General features: G+C 41.4%; 1 protein-coding gene across 1 annotated transcript; it reads left to right on the forward strand.

Annotated features, from left to right (window-relative positions):
• Positions 1-535: 535 nt before the first annotated feature.
• On the forward strand, positions 536-19955 carry FARSA (phenylalanyl-tRNA synthetase subunit alpha). The gene is made up of 13 exons (XM_072399554.1): positions 536-722; positions 4435-4572; positions 5358-5456; positions 6554-6672; positions 8793-8885; positions 10544-10672; positions 11347-11462; positions 11548-11632; positions 11949-12048; positions 12232-12400; positions 12813-12890; positions 15206-15320; positions 18361-19955. The coding sequence occupies exons 1-13, from the start codon at positions 549-551 to the stop codon at positions 18464-18466; spliced, it is 1521 nt and encodes a 506-aa protein (XP_072255655.1). The 5' UTR covers positions 536-548; the 3' UTR covers positions 18467-19955.
• Positions 19956-20164: the final 209 nt, after the last annotated feature.

Raw genomic sequence — 20164 nt, forward strand, 5'->3', positions numbered from 1 at the left:
ACGGCTGTTGTGCGCATTCAGACATTGGGAGACAGTGTGTGACTACCTAGCTGGCCTCTATGTCTTAATTTTGTGGTGACATAAGGGACAAAGATACACTGGGGGGGGGGGGGATATAAAAATTCTTTAGTAAGAGATTGTTGGCTTGTTTTTTTACACTAGAGACAGGAATACTAATAATATAACTATATTTAATTTATGCACATTAGCCTGGGAGTGATCAAGTTACAAATGAAAACTGATTTTGTTATAATTGATCTAGACTCCAATGACTTTTGCTGATAAGAAGTTTTTTTTGTCCTATTTATTGTTACCATGCCCAATCCTCCTATGATGACTCCACTTTCCTCAGCTGCAATGACAGTAGGTGCCGTTAGGTGGCGCGCTCCTTCCTATTCGCTGTCAGTTCGGCGTTACGGATGACATGCGTTTCCTGTGAGGAGCAAGATGGCCGCTGCGGCTTCACAATTCTATCACAAGCTGAGAACCAATGAGAAGAGCATGATGGCGTGCTCTGCGCAAAGCATAGTGGGAGTTTCGGCTGGCGCATGCGCAGAGAAGAAGCCGGCAGCATGGCGGATAACAGAGTGACAGAATCCCTTCTACAGAAACTTCAGGATGGGGAGATCGCAGGAGTGGACAGCCTGGAGCTGGCTCTGGGGCTCGGGGTGGATCACCAGCAGGTAGTCGGGGCTGTGAAGAGCCTGCAGTCCCTGGGAGAGGTAAGAGGACCTGTCAGCTCTAGGCTGATGTAATAGCATCCTGGGCAAGGCATGTGTCACGTGACAACACAGCTGCCCTGGCACAGATTGGCCATGTGACTGGTGACATGTAGGGACCCCTCCATGGATCAGCACTGCTGGAGGTCCATAGTGATGGGTTATTGGCAGGGACACATCTGCATGGAGTTTGTAGCATCACCCTAGTACACTAGCCAAGGACATTCATTGGAGGTGATCACTATATTATAAAGTCACCATCAACATGTTACATGTGATTGTATGTGTGTATTGGTGCTGTGCCAATCATCCCTGGCACCCCAAGGCACATCCACTCCACATACACATCCATGTACACTGATATAAATGTTCTGTGTGTGATGGTGAACTATTTCCAAATATCACCGGTGGACCCTCACACACCTGTCATTGATGTGAGAAATTTCAACTCCGAAATTTCACTTTACATAACAGAATAGACAACCCTTGTATGTAAAGTAAAAATTCTGTTGTTTGTTTTTTAAATGCAGCACCGCCCCCTTATTGTCAATCGCCTAGGAGATCGGGAATGAATGGGGGCGCGAAGCCTCTGGGGATACTACGTCACGCATCCCGGGAGGCTCTTGGCTGCTCCTTCTGCACATCTCGGGCATGTACAGGAGTCTTTCCACGCAAAAAGAAAGATTTGTCGATCCCACACATGCGCAGTGAGATCAGCAATTTTTTTCCCGTCAGCCGATCTCACGTAGGAAGAAGAGGCAAAGATGGCGCCACCTGGAACGGTGGCTCAGGGACGGATGCTGGGATGACGTGGGACCCAATGCAAGACACCTCAGGATGGATCGGACTGCCCTGCGGCATTGAAGATAAGTGTATTTATTTTTTTAGTTCTCAATTTAGTTCCTCTTTAATATGTACCACGTTATTGCGATTTGTTCAAATTCTTGGCCTGCTTCCCACATCAAAATGGATTAAAAATACAACATTCTCCCCCTATGAATGGCACTGTAATGAATGGCACTGCAATACACTGTTGTGTAGTTTGTGTGGTTTGGTTACACACAGAGGTTTTCATTGACCGCTCATTCAGAATTGGCTGCCTTAGCACAACGTACGCCAAGTTTGGCACCAATATACTGAATGAGAAGCTAAAGAGAACCTTTCCTGAGTGATGTCTGCAAAAGGAAACATTTCGGCTGTCATGCCAATCCTTCCGTGGCAAGTAAAGACATGTGACTTCACTGATCGGCTTTCTTGAGGCTGTGCTGCGGACGCCCTGCTTGCTCATCACACTGAACCACCAATAAATTGGGAGACGAAAATCACCATTCTCTATTCTCACAATAACTTCAATCAAAGCTCCCTGGTTAAGTGTAAAAGAAACGGGGATACCAGCACATCATGTGTGCATTTATGTTCTACAATCCAACACTATCATATCACTAATGACTATTTGGATCTCAATAAACAATATTTGTCGCTCCAATACATCTTGCAGTACTATCTTAACCCTATAATCAAATACCCTGTTTCCCCTATAATAAGGCACTGTCTTATATTTTTTGAAATGCCAAAATATGCCCTAGGTCTTATTTTCAGGGGGATGTCTTATTTTTCCATGAAGAAGACTACAGTACACATTTATTGTTGAAAATCACTCATGTGCCATTGATTGTCCCCTTCTGATCACTCATGTGCCATTGATTGTCCCCTTCTGATCACTACCGTATGTGCCATTGATTGTCCCCTTCTGATCACTACCGTATGTGCCATTGATTGTCCCCTTCTGATCACTACCGTATGTGCCATTGATTGTCCCCTTCTGATCACTACCGTATGTGCCATTGATTGTGCCCTTCTGATCACTGACTCGCCGGGTAACAGACTCCGTTAGGGCAGGGATCAGCAGCTTGCTTGTCCTTTGAGGTTTCTTTCAGTTTCACTCTGCACTGCAGCCAGCATCAAGGAGTCACACAGAGGCACACAGTATCAGGTATCGCAGGATGTCTTATTTGATGGGGATGCCTTATCATCGGGGAAACACGGTAACATCCTATTGATCAATCTTGTGTAGCTGCTTAAACAAACTTTTTCAGCATCGGTCATTTTAAATACTATAGCCAGGTCTCATGAGAATATATTTATTTGAATTTCTAGGGATGCTCGGATTCAGCTGTCTCCTATTAATCTGTACAACACTAATTAAAATATATACCTTTAATCTCAACGTCCTCTGAGCAAGCCAAGGGGCAAAACGCGTCGGGCACTTGAAATTTTGTTGGTTGAACACCTTATAACATCTCGATTTAATGTTTAAAGAACTTATTTGTATGGCTTGTATAACTTTGAATCATACAGTAGTACAGTTGGCCAATGTTGGAAACAGGATTCAATCACTGTGTGAAAAAAAATTCTCTTTTACAAAATAGGATTGCCACTAAAAGCTTGCTCATTCCCTCACTCCATTGTAGACTTATCCAGGCTTGACAACTCTCAACTCTAGTTAATCTAGGAACCCTCATTGGTAGATCCCCTTTCACCCATTCACTGATCAGTGTACATTCCCAGGCCAGAGGGGGGTCATAGCTTCCCAGTGCTTTCAGGATAAGGATTGTGATGGCGGTTTATTTATCAATGTGAACTTTTTCCCTGAGCAGCATATTGGTTAGAAACAAGGATTCCAGGTGGGTGAATGATTCACGTATTCAATACCAGGAGCTACTACTGCCTGATAGATCCAGTATTAGGAAATACACGAATCCTACGTGACAGCACTGGGCCAATCATTGTCACATGCAGTGTATAGTTCTGTGTAAGATCCAACTGCAGCCACCCAGAGCTTACACAGAGTGTTCTTTTCTTACCTTAATAAGGACCTGTTGCAGGTCCTGCAAACATTGCACCCTCCGGTCTTTAAATTTTTAACATCAATTCCTGTGTCGGGATTCCTATTAGACCTCTTTACTGCTGCTGCAGCAGATGTGACGCTGTTTTTTTCCACTGTACATGCTGAGAGTCCTAAATATGATCCGGCTAGGCCAGCACTTTCTAAGGAGTTTCTTACAAAATGTGCAGGATTATGTGCACACTGACCACACACCACATAAGGTTCATGTGCTCATGTGTCATTTATTCAGTGATGTAATGGAGGGTTCAAAATACAGCAGCAAAACAAACCTTTCCCCTGATTTGGTATCGCTGCACCTTCTTGAGTTGGACCAGGAAAGCTTTGCATGGTTGCTTCCCCAGCTTCTCACTTTTACTTCACATGGTGTACTGAGGATTGGCCACAGAGTCTCTCTTTCTGGCTGTGACTGATTTATGAATGCTTTCCCAGGCCAGAGAAGATACAACCTGAGTTATCCAGCAAACCTGGAATGGATTGAAAATATTTACCAACTAATAGTAAGGTATTTTTAAGAAATCTGTTTGCTGGATCTCCCATGATATTCTTTCTTCACCAGTCTTGGAACAATAAATCTGACCCAATATATGGAGTCTTCCTTCCCCTGAGTTCAGGCGTTTGTGAACCTGCAGAAATATCCCCATACTCCCATACCTTATCGTTGAATTTTTGTTCTTGCTTAGAAGGATAGGATTGCTGAACACTATGTATTGCCTCTTGTTGTCTACGGAATGGCTGCAAGAGACAGTAAATACTACAAATCTGATATCAGCACTGACTGATTGATGGTATTTTCTTCTATTTTCCCAGATAATCGAGGCAGAGCAGAAGTCCAGCAGGAAATGGGAGCTGAGCGCAGAGGGGCAAGAGATTGCCCAGGAGGGCAGCCAGGAGGCGCGGGTGTATTACAGCATACCCAAGGAGGGCATAGCCCAGAGCGAGCTCATGGTGAGTGTACAGAGAGCCTGCAGGAAAATAATTTATGCTGATGTTACAGAAAGCCGATCAATTTATAGTCAAGATATGTAAAGCCAACAGTGATCTCCCCAGACCTTTTTAGCTGGGTGCACCACCCAGCACCTTTCAGTAACCACAATGCTGTTTTTGGGTGGTTACTGAAATATTGGGGTGCAGGAGCCCCCACCACCTACAGCTTCCTCCCACCCAGCTATAAAAAAAATTCTGGGGGCACACTGGCCAATCAGGAACACCGCGTTCACTGTCGGAGTGGATTTACTCAGTGAAAGGTCCTCTTTAATTCTATAGTGATAACCGGTCACCTTTTATCTGCATGTTGTCATTTCTTATTCCAAATGTAAAGTTCATACAGAACTATAAGGGCACCACAAAGAATAACATCCACCACTCCTAAAAACACAATTTATTCCTAACAATTTGCTAAAACATTCATAGACTTACCAAGCTGTGATATGAAAATATTTATCAGGCCTATTTATTATTCTTGACGAGTTTCTCAGTTACTTCTTCAGAAAAACTTTTGATGAGGAAGTTAATCACAGGTATGAACTCCAGTCAAAAACACAATTTTCAATTTGTACTTACATATTACTTCACACCTTTATATCTGAAACCTAGAAAACCTTTGTCCCGGTAATCATCCAATCATGTGATGCGGTCAATGGCGTCCTCATCGTATACAAAAAGGGTCCCAGCAATAACCAGGCACCTGGTGTTAACAGAAAAATAAATTCATGTTTGTTGTTTTGTTTCAGAAACTGCCATTTGCAAAGATTGGATTTAGCAAAGCCATGTCTAATCGCTGGATCCGATTGGACAAGTCGGCAGAGGGCGGTCCGCGGATCTATAGAGTGGTGAGTGGACACTTAGGTGTTATGTTTTTTTATATGCCTTTCCTCTTCCTTTCCGTGCCATGTTATTAGTTTTATTTTTTATTAAATTACCCTCAATATAGGGTAATAGCAGCTCAATAGAGAATGAAAGGCTGGAACCTATGCTGAACTCCAGTACAGTCCAATACATATATGGGGATTGTTCTACCTGCTAAAGGATTTGTCTCTCTTTCTATCCAGAGTTTTCACACCTTCGCCACATAGCACAGCCCTGACAATAAAGCCCCATATACAACCCATGGGGGCAAGCGGACGAAGCACTAAGAGCCAGTCACCATGAGCTGATGACCATGAACTTGTTGATTGGGAGGAGAGCAGGGAGCAGAACGATCAGTTATCAGTATGCTGCTTCTCTTGTCCAATCAGCAATCATTATGTGACCCATCGTATATGTGATAATTGAAGCTTTGCTTTAAAAAGTTTGATGGTCTACAGTGGGGTCACTGCAATGAAAATCAGCTTTAGTCCCACATGCAGACATTACATTAGTCAGCCGGGCTCTCTAATGTTGCTGATCCTGGAACCTGTTTGTGTATGATGCTGGAACAAATATGGTGAACTTCTCGCTTTCTCCAACATATAGATACATGGGCTTTCTGCACTCCCATTAAAACAAGAAAAGTTTAGCCCAGTGTTTTGCAACCAGTCGCTAGGGGTTCCTTGAGCAATTCCCCTGTCTTACAAAGGCTGAGTTTTGATGTCACTAAAATATCCGGACATATTTTGCTATGTTCAGACTGGCAGTAAGGTTGTCGTAGAGTCAATGGTGCCATGGGGGATACATAGTAGTTTCTACCTGCAGCAGCCCCATGGAGAATGAATAGGAGCACCAGTTAGTGGTTCAGTATTGCTCACTGCTGCCCCCTATCAAATCTTCAGACGTTGGATCATTAAAAAACAGCACTGAGCGTGACCACACTGTTGGCAAGTTGCCACCTGTTGTGAGTCACGTGGGATCACATGCTCCTGGACCAGATCTGATTCTACCATTATTTATAGTTCTCTGACCCCATCATTTTGTCTCCGCTTCCTCATACTTCTCCTTCCTCCCCCTGCAGGTTGATTCAATTGAAGACGCTGTTAAGGAAAAGCTGCAACTGATCGAGAAGGGAAAAGCCGACAATGTGAATGAGAAGGACAAGAATGAGCTGAAAAAGAGGAAACTCCTCAATGAAGTGTGAGTGGGTGCAGCATGCTGATTGGATAATACACAGAGCCCAGTACAATGTGCAACTTCAAGAACTCTTCTCCTTTCCAATTATATATAAACAAAGTTCTGCGCTACAGAACACAATGGGCCTGATTTATTAAAGCTCACCAAGGCTGGAGAGGGGACACTTTCATCAGTAAAGCTGGGTGATCCAGCAAACCTGGAATAGATTTCTTAAAGTCATTTGCTGTTTGTTAGCAAATGTTTTCAATCCTGAACCAGATCCATTCCAGGTTTGCTGGACCACTGATGAAAGTTATCCTCTCCAGCCTTGGTGAGCTTTAATAAATCAGGCCTAATGTGTTCTGTAGCCCAGAACTTTGTTTTTATCTGATGGGTGGATAACAGTTCTTGAAGTTACACATATACACTGAGCTCTGCAGAGGGCAGTCCCGGGGTAGGCCGAAAAGGCAGAACAGTCAAGAGAACAACTGGTTCTCTTTATTTCTTGTTCATACAAAAAATTTTTTTACACTTCATGGCACATGCACATACCCCTAAAGGTACACTATAGTCCAAATTAGAGATTTGAGTTCCCCTAGAGAGGACAAATCACCTGCTCAGTACTCCATCCTGTCCGACGATTGTTTCTGGTACAATAGCTAAAACTTTTCACAATTGCTGATGATCCTGGAAAGTATCTGCTTGAGTCGCTGGAACAAATTCCTTCTTGCTTCCTGTAAAATACTAAATGAATGATGTAAATAGTCAGTAGTCTCTTACAGCCACCAATCAGAATAAAGATTGGAAGTTTGGATGTGATTGGTAATTCAGGAATTGGTAGCTCAGTAGGGGCTTTCAAAAGTACCATTCTACTGAACATGTGAGGAGCTACACAGAGGGCTGCAAAGGGTGACACTGAAGTTAGATTTAGGTGTAACTAAAGGATTGTTTTTAGATTTGGATAGAGTGATGAAGCCTGGGAGGATTTTTATTAATATCCAAGTAAGGGAGATTCCCCCCTATTGTCCTGTTCCCTGATATTCCTGGGGTTGAAGTGAAGGTTAATCTGAAAACTTGTTCCTGTGACAACAATCTATGAGGATTTCCCACACGTGAAGTGAAGATAAGGATCTGTAAAAAAAAAAAAAAATTAAAAAAAAGTTTAGTTATACTTTTAAGGTGACAAACTTTCAGATGTTGACATTTATAGTCATTACTTGGTAATATTAGATCATATATGTGTTGCATTTTTAACTGCTAAAGGAAAGTGATTTCCTCCAGTTGTGTTTTTTTTTTAAAAAAAAAAAGGTGTTGCAAAAAAACAGAATTTTTACCTTACATAAGAGGCTTGTTCACCCTTTTATGTAAAGTAAAAATTCTGAGTTTAGGTACGCTTTAATTTTGTATGTTAGTCTTTTGTACAGCATTGGCTTCTGCAGTCTCTGAATCTAACACTAGAGGGCAGCGCATTGCTGAAAATGATTGGAAAATTGTACTGTATACCCCAAATCCAAGCTGTAGAAATGTTCTGCTGTATAGATTGAAGACAAATGTCATGTCAGCATTATTCAATGGGAATATTTGAGGTTAATAGTATCATGCTCACTATTTACTTTCCTATGCTTCACTAAATCTGATCATCGTCTTCTTTTTATCATGGGGTACTCTTTTAAATAACTTTCAGGTCTTCAGGGAACCCCTGTAGGACAGAAGTAAGACTATGGCGGAGTTTTTAATCATTGCGTTGTTAAGGTTTTCCACTTTACATCCAATACAAATCTATGTCAAGCTTTTTATTGCAGGTTGCTATTACCTACAAGTCCCAGAAACTCTTGTGGGATATTCTAGGTTCCCTAATCAAGCCATGAAATTGTTTTAATTGTTTTGGTTTGTACAGTCGGCTCCCTGGCACATTTTTTTTTTGCTTAGAGCCAGGTATAACATGTCCTCTATTTACATGCTAGAAAAGTTATGTCTCTTTATTTTCCCGCACATCTGATTTGGCTGGTCAAAGTATACACAGGCTTACTTATTTCAATCACTAGCTGAATGTGAATATCATCTTGCTTCAGGGTTTCAGTTGGAGACTTGTATTCAGCAGTAATTTGATTTTTATTTTTATTTTTTATTTTTTATTCTTTCAGGACCATTAAAACCTACTGGGTAACGAAGGGAAGTGGGTTCAGCACCAATATTACCAAACAGGAAACCGACCTCACACCAGAAATGATTGCCAGGTAACACGTGTGTGTTGTGGTGGTTTATAGCTTTACACGATAATATTTTATTAGTTATTAGTTATTTATTAATTATCTCTTAGTACATTAACAAGGAGGAGGGAGATTATAAAGTCAGAGACACTTTTGTATTAGTTGGTTAACGTTAACAGAATATCATTGCAATTAGCAGAAAGGTTTTGTTAGTGACACCTTAATGGAAACTTCACAAAGGTGCTCCGAACTCATTGTGGGTGCTGACAGCATTATGCCTTTTATTATTAGACAGTATTTATATAGTGCCGACATATTACTCGGCATCTTATAAAGTCCATAGTCATGTGACTAGCTGTCGCTGTCATTATCACAGTCTAAGGCAGGGGTCGGCAAACTCCGGCCTTTAGGCCAGATACGGCCTAGCCAGCAGTTAGTTCCAGCCTAACGCCCCCTGGCCGATCTGGCCTAATGCCGGCCCGCAACCCGCTCCTCCAGAGCCGTGGGTTGCTGACAGATTGTCCAGGGGGCGTTAGGAACTACTGGATCCAGAGCTGATGGAGCTCCGGAGCCGTCTCCTTGCTGTTGCTCCCCTATTTACCGCGGCCGGAGTTGATACTTCCACCGCTGCAGTAAATAGGGAAAGCTCCCTTAAGGAAAATCCCTCTCCTCCGCAATGCATACTGGTGGTGGGCGGAGCCATTAGGGCGGGATTAAGAGTCCGGCCTAGTGTGCTCCCGCCCACCCCTGAAATGGCCTATTGGCCATGAAAGTTTGGCGACCCTGGTCTAGGGTTAGTTTGGGGGAAGCCAAATAACCTAACTGCAAGTTTTTGGAATGTGGGAGGAAACCCACACAGACACGGGGAGAACCTGCAAACTCCATGTCCTGGCCGAGATTCAAACCTGGGACCCAGAGCTGCAAAGGCCAAAATGTTGCCCCCATTGCAGCACTGAAATCCCAAGGGGTCTTGTCAGTTCTGCCTGCTGGAGTACAGAACATTGTCTGCACTGCCCCCTTTTTTACTTTTTGCCCCGATACTGTGTATAGGAAAAGCTCTCAAGAAATCTCCTAACAGCCCCAACAAATTCTATAAACCCAGTGATCATGTCACAGGAAAGAACATGGGGAGCAAATATAAAAAAAAAAATGGAGTTCCACTTTAATGGTTCTTTCACACTCGCATGGTATAGTTTGCAGCTCCCGGGCACACACAGAAAACTACTGCCGTGCACCTGGGAATGGATCTGGGTACCCAGATTTTCCTGCAGCACGTATCTTCAGACACATATCGTGCTTTAGGAACCATGTCGCATGCAAAAAATGGTTTCCAACCTCTCTCATTCACTTCAATAGAAGAGTTTGCGATCGTAGTTGAGGCGGTGCAGAACGCCATGGCTCACTGCTGCTCTAACATGGCCCTAACAGTTTTGGAAAAGATTCTCAGAATAAAGCTAATCCCCTCTGGAAGGTATGCAGGTGCCTGTTTGACTTTACCTGGCCTTTTGAGGATTATGGCATAACATTTTTAAGTTGACTTGCCTCTTCCGCTTTTTTGTATATTTTTTCTTTTCTTAATCTTTTTATTTAGTCTCCTGATCTCACAATCATTAGCACCTTTTCTTTATTTTTCTTTGATCCCCCATTTATTTGTCTGATGATTGGATCATTTGCCTATTTTCCAGCGGCTCCTGGAAGGACAAGAAATTTAAGGCTTACAATTTCAATGCTTTGGGCGTGATGCCAGAATGCGGTCACCTGCACCCTCTGATGAAAGTCCGTACACAATTCCGACAGATCTTTCTAGAAATGGGGTGAGTAGCAGATGACTGGACATCTTAACCCAGAAACCTTGGTATCTGTAAATTACCTAACAAGGGTTTTGCTCACATCCATTTCCATGTCAGAAAACATTTTTTTATCCTGGGAATGTAAGAAATCTGGAAACTGTGTGTGTGTGTGTGTGTGTGTGTGTATATATATATATATATATATATATATATATATACACACAGAACATTCATTTTTATTTTTAATAAAACATTTTGTTTTAGATTATTTTGTCACCTAGAATCATAAAGTAAATACTTTTTTTTAATCTGGGGTGCAAAGGTGAGGGCATAAATATGGCAACAAATATTTAAAAAGGTCGATGGTGCTGTACAATACAACACAAAAATATAACTAAACCATAACTTTTATAACTAAAACCAACTTTGAGACAAATATTAAACATGCTGTAATACACTTTAATCCGACTTTTTGCCTGGCCTGGTTTGAATTCCGTTGGGCCATGGAATCTCCATAGTCTGTGTATGATATAGCCAAGCCTGTGGTTGTTGGCCAGAGCCTGCATGTTGAGGTTACCCCAATAGGGTCCTGGAATTATATGAATAGCTAATGAGCAATGAAATATGATGTTTTCTAAAAGTAGATGATGACCCTAATGCTGACCATTTGGAGATTAAATTGGAATGTTTTTGTCCAGGTTCTCAGAGATGCCAACCAACAACTTCATAGAGAGCTCATTCTGGAACTTCGATGCCTTGTTCCAGCCTCAGCAACATCCGGCCAGAGATCAGCACGACACCTTCTTCTTGCAGGGTTTGTATCATACGCTGTATAGAATTATGTGGATCGCTATGGATGTTTTTTTTAGTCCAAAAATAATTCTATCCCTTTGTTACAGATCCAGCCATGGCATCGGAATTCCCTATGGATTATCTAGAACGTGTGAAGAAAGTTCATTCTGAAGGAGGATATGGTTCACAAGGGTGAGAGTCCTGTCATTGGTGTTATAATTGAACGAGTTCGTGTCAGGTAGCTTCTCCTGTCTGCATCACCCTGTAGTAGGAGGGACAGACTCCATGTCTTATAGCCACTTGTACCTTTGCCCCCCTGTTGTAGAAGTTAGAAACTTCATATCACAGAGTTCCTTCTATCTGTTGCACCCCGTGGCAACTATGAAATTCCATGTTTCACAAACCCCACTGACTGTGTCACTTTGTTGTAGCAGATAGGGACTTCAAATCACATAGCTTCTCTTGTCTGTCTCATCCTGAATTGACAATGTGTCACTATATGTTGCAGCTATAAATATGACTGGAGTATCAATGAGGCCAAGAAGAATATCCTGCGGACACATACGACAGCAGTCAGCGCTCGAATGCTGTACAAACTGGCTCAGCAGGTAATTTTTGAGTTCTGACGCTGTTCGGTGATGATTGTGCTCATTAACCTTCCATCAGATTTTCCTGTTTCAAAGTTTATTTTTCTGACAAGATCCTTTCGTATTTTGCCTTTCCCTTTCTGCTGAAACTAATTATTTCAATATAAAGCTGTGCCCACAAAGCTTCTGTTTTTCTCCCCGCAGAAGGAGTTTACTCCGGTGAAATATTTCTCCATTGACCGTGTGTTTAGGAATGAAACCCTGGATGCCACACATCTGGCAGAGTTTCATCAGATTGAAGGCGTGGTGGCAGATTATGGGATGACCCTGGGCGATCTGATGGGTGTTCTGAAGGAATTCTTCAATAAACTAGGTAAGCTGAATGTCATTGTAGGAATATATGTATGGGGTGTATGAAAGGAACGTGTCTTGCTACAATACATTTAAACTTGCGGTAAGGTTGCTGTGCAATTACCGTTTTCCTCACGCCAGGAGACACTACATGGTAGCCTCTTCCTTGTGCCAGCTCCATAGGGCATTACAAGGGGTGGCATTGAGCGATACTACTAGTACCCCTCCTTACTGCCTGCTGTCAAATGTCTAGACGCTACAGTGCAAGTGTGGAAAGCCATCCGGGATTGCTCGATCCTGAACCAGGTGTCATTACTATGAGGAGTCATTCATATTTGCAGAGCTGGCAAAATACAGAGTCCTCCTTTATTGGCTATCACAATAATGCTTTTACTTTTATAGATGTAATATCTGCTCTACGTCTTTATTTTTAGGAATCACTAAACTGCGTTTCAAGCCTGCGTATAATCCTTACACAGAGCCCAGCATGGAGGTCTTCAGCTATCATGAAGGTAAAGTATATTACTCCGACATCCCAACCTGTGTGCACTGACTCAGGTTGTATATCAGGGAAGTGTAGAACCACATAGAAGGCCCAGTAACTACTTAAATATAAGGGAACTGTGTATCTTAAACATAAATTAAGTACAACTTTAATAATTATGATTTTCAGTATGAAAGAATGCTTTAAATGTATATCGGGTTCATCCAGCATGAACAATTATGGCAAATAGGTTGTATAAATCATAAGATGTAATAGAAATCTTTACAGGTTCATATATAAAGGTGTGATAAGTGTGCTATAAGATAAAAGGCCTTGTGCAGCACTGGGAAGTGGCGTATATAATGATTTCCTACTTGCACATGAGCCGCAGGGTGGCTGAATGGCTAGCATTCTTGCAGAAGTAAGTTGGCCAGGATCCTGGTTGCATGGATTTTGCAGGCATCCCAGTTTCTTCTCCTATTCTGTAGGTCATATTGGTAGCTTCCCCCAAAAATAGCATTTGGACTATGTCTGAGACATTAGAGCAAGGCCCTGGTTGGGATATTAGATTGTGAGCCCCTCTTATTGGCAGTAACATGAACTCTATAAAGCGCTATGGAACATGTTGGCGCTATATAAATACATGGTTGCTATATTTGATTACAAGGAAAGTATATTTATTCCAAAAAAAAGCCCCCTCATGTATGCCTGCTTTATCTGGATATATTCATTTGGATGTTCAGAGCTGCTAGGCTGTGTTTTTAATGTGATGAAGCCTAGAGATGTTTCTAAACTGATTTCCCTTTCATATTTGTAATGGTAGAAAAATAATATTAGAAGCTGCTGATTGATTCTACATGGGTGGTATTCACCAAAAACCAGCATATTTAGCTTGGAGTATTAACTACTTAATACATTACTGCATTTTAGGTGTTGATTATATAACCCACATTATCCCCTCATAATCCTCATATTCCTGCAATAACACAAATGTGTATTTTCCTGATCCTCCGGGCGAATCCTCTCTCTGGCTCCCCTCCTTGCTAATTGAGGGATTAGAAGCGGTTGCATAATACAAAGCTGCTTACTGTAAATGACAGAAGCCGGGGATCCCTCATAAATAAACATGGCAGCATGGATGTGAAGTCAGTATATTAACCTCCATCTGCGTCACAGGAACAAATCACAAACTGCAGCAAGGAAATTAAATTGCTTTGTTTTTAAGGTTCTAGGGGTATTTTGAAGGTCTTAAAGGGGAACAACAATGAAAGGTTTGGGGGGGTGAAAATACAGGGTTTTGTTTTTTTTAATAATGACCTTTTATTTACTTTTTGAAGAGTTTTTAATATTCTTTAAAGTAATGCTAGCCATATACCAATTTACTTCAATTTGATCGGCTTGTATGACATATGTTTTGCCTAGATCAGGGGTGCCCACACATTTTTGCCTTGCGCCCTACTTTTAAAATGATAAAGTCAAGATGATCTACCAACAATAAAAACTTGGACTTAATAACTTCTGTGCAAGTTCATTTTGAAAGGCAGGGCTCTGCTTTCTACTCGTGTTGCCTTTGTGATCTACTGGTAGATCGCGATCCACCTGTTGGGCACTCCTGGCCCCTGGCTGGATTATAACTTTAAGGATCTGAATAGGTTGTCACTCATATGTAGAGTATCCTGTGAAGTGCTCAACCCAGATTTAACCTGGGTGGGAAGAAATTGTAGGTGGATGGCAGCCCATGAATTGTGAGCTCATCAGTAACCACCCAAAAACAGCCGGGTGGTTGCTGAAAAGTGCTGGGCCTGGGCTTTGCACCCAGCTAAAAGGCCCTAGGAAGTACACAGCTGTGCTATGTACATTGTATAAAGTCGCCATGTGCCCCATCTACCCAGTCTGGGCGCTGTAAAATCCTGATTGCATGCATGCTGGTGTGGGAAAGTTGCCCTCATGCCTGCACTGAATCTATGAATACATCTTATAGCGGCGACATGGCCACTGCCTAGCTGCACGAGGATATTACCTTCAAAGTGAGTGATCAGGAATTGGTCTGCACTGTGGTATACAATGCTACGTAGGTTAGTAAAAAATCTGACCTGGTTCTGGTTGCAGAGGCCTAAGTTCTTTTTCTGAACGATCATTTCTTCAGAAAATAAGCAGGCATGTGCTAAGGCACTCAAGGGAGGCCTGACCGTTTTCAAATTAATGTCTTCCTGAAACACATTGTCAGGCTGCTTTTGGGTGCATTAGGTGCATTGGGTGCTGCTTTACTGGAACTTTACTTGGGTATTTAAAGCAAATCTTCTGACTCGGCTAAGAAACTAACCTGGTTTTTCCTTTTCACAGGTTTGAAAAAATGGGTGGAAGTGGGGAACTCCGGAGTTTTTCGGCCAGAGATGCTGCTGCCTATGGGGCTCCCTGAGGGAGTGTCAGTCATTGCTTGGGGTCTCTCCCTGGAGAGGTGAGATGATGAAAATGATGTCCTTATCAATGCACTAAGTTCTGCAAGTTTGTGTGTTTCGCCTATTATGAAAGTATTATTATTAGGAAAAGTTGCACATAAGAATAAAAGTTACAGCTGAAGTTATTCAGCATGGGGCAGCTTGATAAACTACTAACAAATCATGGTTTTACCTCTAATTCTTTGCTGAAGAAACAAGCTGCTTTTTATTGGCCTGCTCACACTGTACAGCTTGTGGCCCCTCTGCACCTGCAGCATGGGGAATCTACTACATGAAGGTGCTGACTTTCTTTTATTTATAAGGCAATCTACATCTCAACCCATTACATAGTACAGCTGCCTTAACCACAATGGAGAGGCAGCTGTATGACCAGTTTGCCACCAGTTTCTTTCATGGCTGACACACAAGAGACCTAGAAAATAAAGAAATCTGCAGTGTGTGACAGAAACCAGTGCCAAGATTTGGGTTATGAAATACACCTTGGCATATTATTCTAAAGGGAGCTATTCATTTGCTGCTTTTAAAATAAATGCTCCAGAAGAGTACACTCAGCTTATGCGCACATCAAGCAGGTTTTTTTTATTAAGGAAGCGACAGACCATATCCCTTTTACAATAAAACTTTACTTACCTGCCCGTCTGCAGTTTTCTGAGCTGTGAATACACCCAGCATCCCCCTGGCTGCTGGGGATGAATGAATTTCCTCACACAAGCGCAGGATCTTTTTTATATCATTTATTGAAAACCGCTTCTCTTAAAACCTTTCAAACAGTTCCTGATTTATAGTTCACATTTATTAACCTCCCTGGCAGTATGACTTTTAGTATTTTTAAATGTCAAATCGGTACATTTGACATTTAAAAATACTACTTTTTTTAAATTTCTCGCCCTCCAGCACACACGTCCCTTGCCTGCCCAGCATCTGCATTCCATGGCCTTGCATCCCCAACGTTCACATGCCGGGGATTTAAGGCCAGGGGACACAGATTGCGGGCATCACCAAGGGAACGCTGATGCTGTCCGGGCATCGCCAAGTGGACTCCAGATGCCAGGCCAACATCGCCGGAGGACGCAGCAGGCTCGTGGGGGCCAGGTAGGCTCTCAATTCCAACCCAAGTGTGGCTCAGTGTTACCGCTATTTGTAGTTTTTTTTTTTTGCTATACAGAAAACTTTCTCAGGAGTTTTACAGGGTAAAATCAATACTTTCATTCACTCTATATATTCCATTCTTTTATATATATATATATATATATATATATATATATATATATATATATATATATATATATATATATATATAATAATTTTATTTATTCACTAAATTAACATATATCAACATTTACTCAATAGTCCAGAGATCCAAACAAGCAATGACTCTACCACTATTGAGTATATATACACTACCATGCCACTCAATAGAACACCAGATAGAACTGCTTGGCTTTCTGGATTTAACAACCAACCTCTAACACAACCTTGTGTTTCCCTGACAAAGCATACTTTGCCCCCATCGCTTTCTCCGTGTTGAAAACTGCAATCATTATCAGTGATCTGTCAATCAAGAGTCTCTAAGTCTCCTGAGGAAGCCAATCAGCGAAACGCGTCAGTCAGAGGCAACCCTAATATGTGCAATCACTCTAATAGACTGTAACTATTCTGGTCAAGGGCCATCATTGTGTACATTATTACTTTATACGCTGCTTTATAATTTGAGTAAAATTGACCTTACTTTATCCCATAAAAAGTAAATTTGCCTATTTTTTTCACTCTACTTGGAACATAAGGCAGCCAATTGAACTAAGTGCAATGCATGTTAATGTGTACTGCAACATCCCCCCTGGTTTAAATAAACTGCAAACACATTTAAGACCTTATTAACCTTTTGTTACTGATGTTTCTAGTTGTTCCTCCATAAGCTTTGGGAATAGGGATATACCTATATTAAGGTGGGGAAAAAGCTGCCTTTCAGACATTCAGTCTAGGCTTATCCAGAACTTTTCTCCAGCTGCTTGCTAATTGGGATGATCTTCAACATCATTTTGGATGAAACTACCAGCTGATATGAATTTGTAGAGTATAGCAGAGAATAGATCAGGATGCTGAACGTCATTACAAACAGCTAGAGTCAGGTGAGGGGGCAAATACTGCTCGGATTACCTTCAATCTCCATGTTGACATAGTGAACAGCCTGACTGCTCTTTAGCTTCTCCTATGTTAATCTTGACAATTTAATCTCTTTAGGCGGGTGACCATGCCCTCATTAGAGACATATGCTCCACTTCTGCACATGTAAACAAATACACAGGGCTTGCTGTTTGTCTGACTGCTATAAACACTTGTGTGATGGCTTTCAGGGGTCACAAGTGCCATCAAGAATACAGTTAAAAATAAACATATGCTTTGATTAGGTATGTTGTAAAGGTTGAATGCCATTTTGTATGACATTGTGATTGTAAATTGCAGCACTGCATTTACATTACTGTATTACAGTAATACCAAATGGTACCTAAAAGGTAATTTAAAGTGCAACTATATAAATATGTTGTTAGGTATCTGTGTATGATGGTTAGGTAACCATTCATGATGGTGGTGGGTGCCACTATTCTGCAGGCAGCAGATTAATAAAAGCCGAAAGCAGATAAACCACACTTCCCATGCTCTCACCGTGTGGTTGGCTGCTACCCGTCATGGCACCAAAACAAAAGAAGGTAAGTTAGGACTAGTCAAGGGTTTTATTCCTGTTTGTGTCCCTTTTGCTGATTTTTTTTCTCACTTCCTGTCTGGTGAAGCCGTACAGGATTTGTATTGATTACCTGCTTGCCTAAAGTTTTTAGATTGACTTACAGTACATTTTAAATTAAGATATAACATAAAGCAGCAAATATGTTACTAAAATACCTGATTCAGTGGTTGAAGCTGAGCCTCTGCAGGTACTAGAATCCAGAGTTGATGTTTTACAATAAAACGGTTTTATCGCTTATTGCTGGAACAACCTATAAAAATAATGTTATACTGACTGAGCTTTCTTCTTTGTCACAGGCCAACGATGATCAAGTATGGAATTAATAACATCCGAGAGCTGGTGGGGCACAAAGTCAATCTTCAGATGGTATATGACAGTCCGATATGCCGCCTGGACTCCTAATCACATAGCAGTGTTTTCTTGGACTCCTTAGTTACATTTTACTAACTATATCAAATGGAAGAGTATTATTAGGATGTATTGGGCTCTATACAGTTCTAAAGAAATGATGTACCACATATACCTGTTTCTCTGACCTCCCGTGTGTCTTTCTTGGGTTGCTGGGCGTTCTTATGGGCTGGTGTTAATGCAGTAAGGTGCTTTCTGAATGCATTCATAAGTCCATTAACAGATGCATTCCACCTACAGTTTTAGGAATCCTATCATGGTTTAATTGCTACACTTGTAGCATTGCTACAGGAGGAGGAGCCCATCTATGTTCTACTTGTTGGACAGATAGTACCTGGTTAGTGTGGTACTAAACAAACTAATAGAAAAATTCCTCCCATCTGAAGAAATGCTTTTGTATTGCTAATTCACAACCACTCACCTTCAACATGCAGGTCCTCAATTCTGACTTTCCAAGCTATATCTTCTGGGTTAGTGACCTGCCCCTAAGCAAGGCCTGAACTCTGCACCTTTAGGAACAAGTAAACAATGGCGTTACCTTCAATGGTTCTCGTTTAGAGATAATTGAATAACAAATGCCATCTCCTAAAGAGTCCTAAGTACATGCTGCCCATCAGGCTGGAACCACACAGGAGAGTTGTAGTGGCTCGGTTCTAATACTAACATAATTTAATTTCTGGGGGGCTGTTTATAAAGTCTGACATTCATATAAACATTTCCTGGTAGAGAATCTTTCAGGTTCATGTGTTTCAATAGCAGTAATTGATTCTCCACTAGGAAATGTTTCAGTGAATATCAGATAATATCAAATATTTATTACCAATCCAGTCAGGAGGAAAGGCCTATCATGTGGTGATGACATTGGCTTGTCTCTGTATTCATCGTGCCAGCTCTTCAATAGGGCTCTATGCAGTGTCAATGTGCAGCTCCGGTGCTTTAGCTACAATGCAGTAGGGGGAATTTTCTTCATTGATTTACAAACAATCACTTTATTCAGTATGAAGAGATACCTTATTATCTATTCAGCACTTCAAACACTGATATAATTTATTAAAAGTTCCCAAATAACATAGGCCCTAAATCCTATCCATGGGCCACATCTATCCGCTGGCCTGAGTTGGGGAGAACATGGAGGGTTGCAGCAATAAACTCAAAGACAGGCCAATGTCATCAGTCCTTTTGTGAACATTGAGCGCCCATGTTTCAGTACAGCCACCACATTACCGATATTTACAAATATTTACCACTCCTTTTTCTAGGAACCAGATATTAAAAAAGTTTTTTATAAAAACAATGTACCCACTATTTATTTATTTACATACTCTTCTGGGTCTTTGGCATTTTTCCAATTTCAGGTGTGAAATGTCTTCTGTCTGCTTTACATTACAAAGGGAATTCTTCCAAACCATCGGAATATGTTACTACTCTTCTTACAGACTGTAGATACAACCAGCTGGAATAAAGATATAGTTTATCAGTAAAATTATTATTGCGGTTTTCTTTTATTTCTATTGGAGAAAACACTTCATTTTATATACATTTTAGGAGCCCTATTGGTCAAACGCCTGATAACCTATGATTAAGACTGGGAAGAAAGCAAAAACCAATGGATACACACTGCAAGACATTTATAAAGGGGCAAACAGGCTTTATTTTTTCACCATTATTGGCTTTGTTTTAGTGAGTTGCCTG

Source organism: Pyxicephalus adspersus, chromosome 2 (genome assembly GCF_032062135.1).
Source record: "Pyxicephalus adspersus chromosome 2, UCB_Pads_2.0, whole genome shotgun sequence".
Lineage (NCBI taxonomy): Eukaryota > Metazoa > Chordata > Amphibia > Anura > Pyxicephalidae > Pyxicephalus > Pyxicephalus adspersus.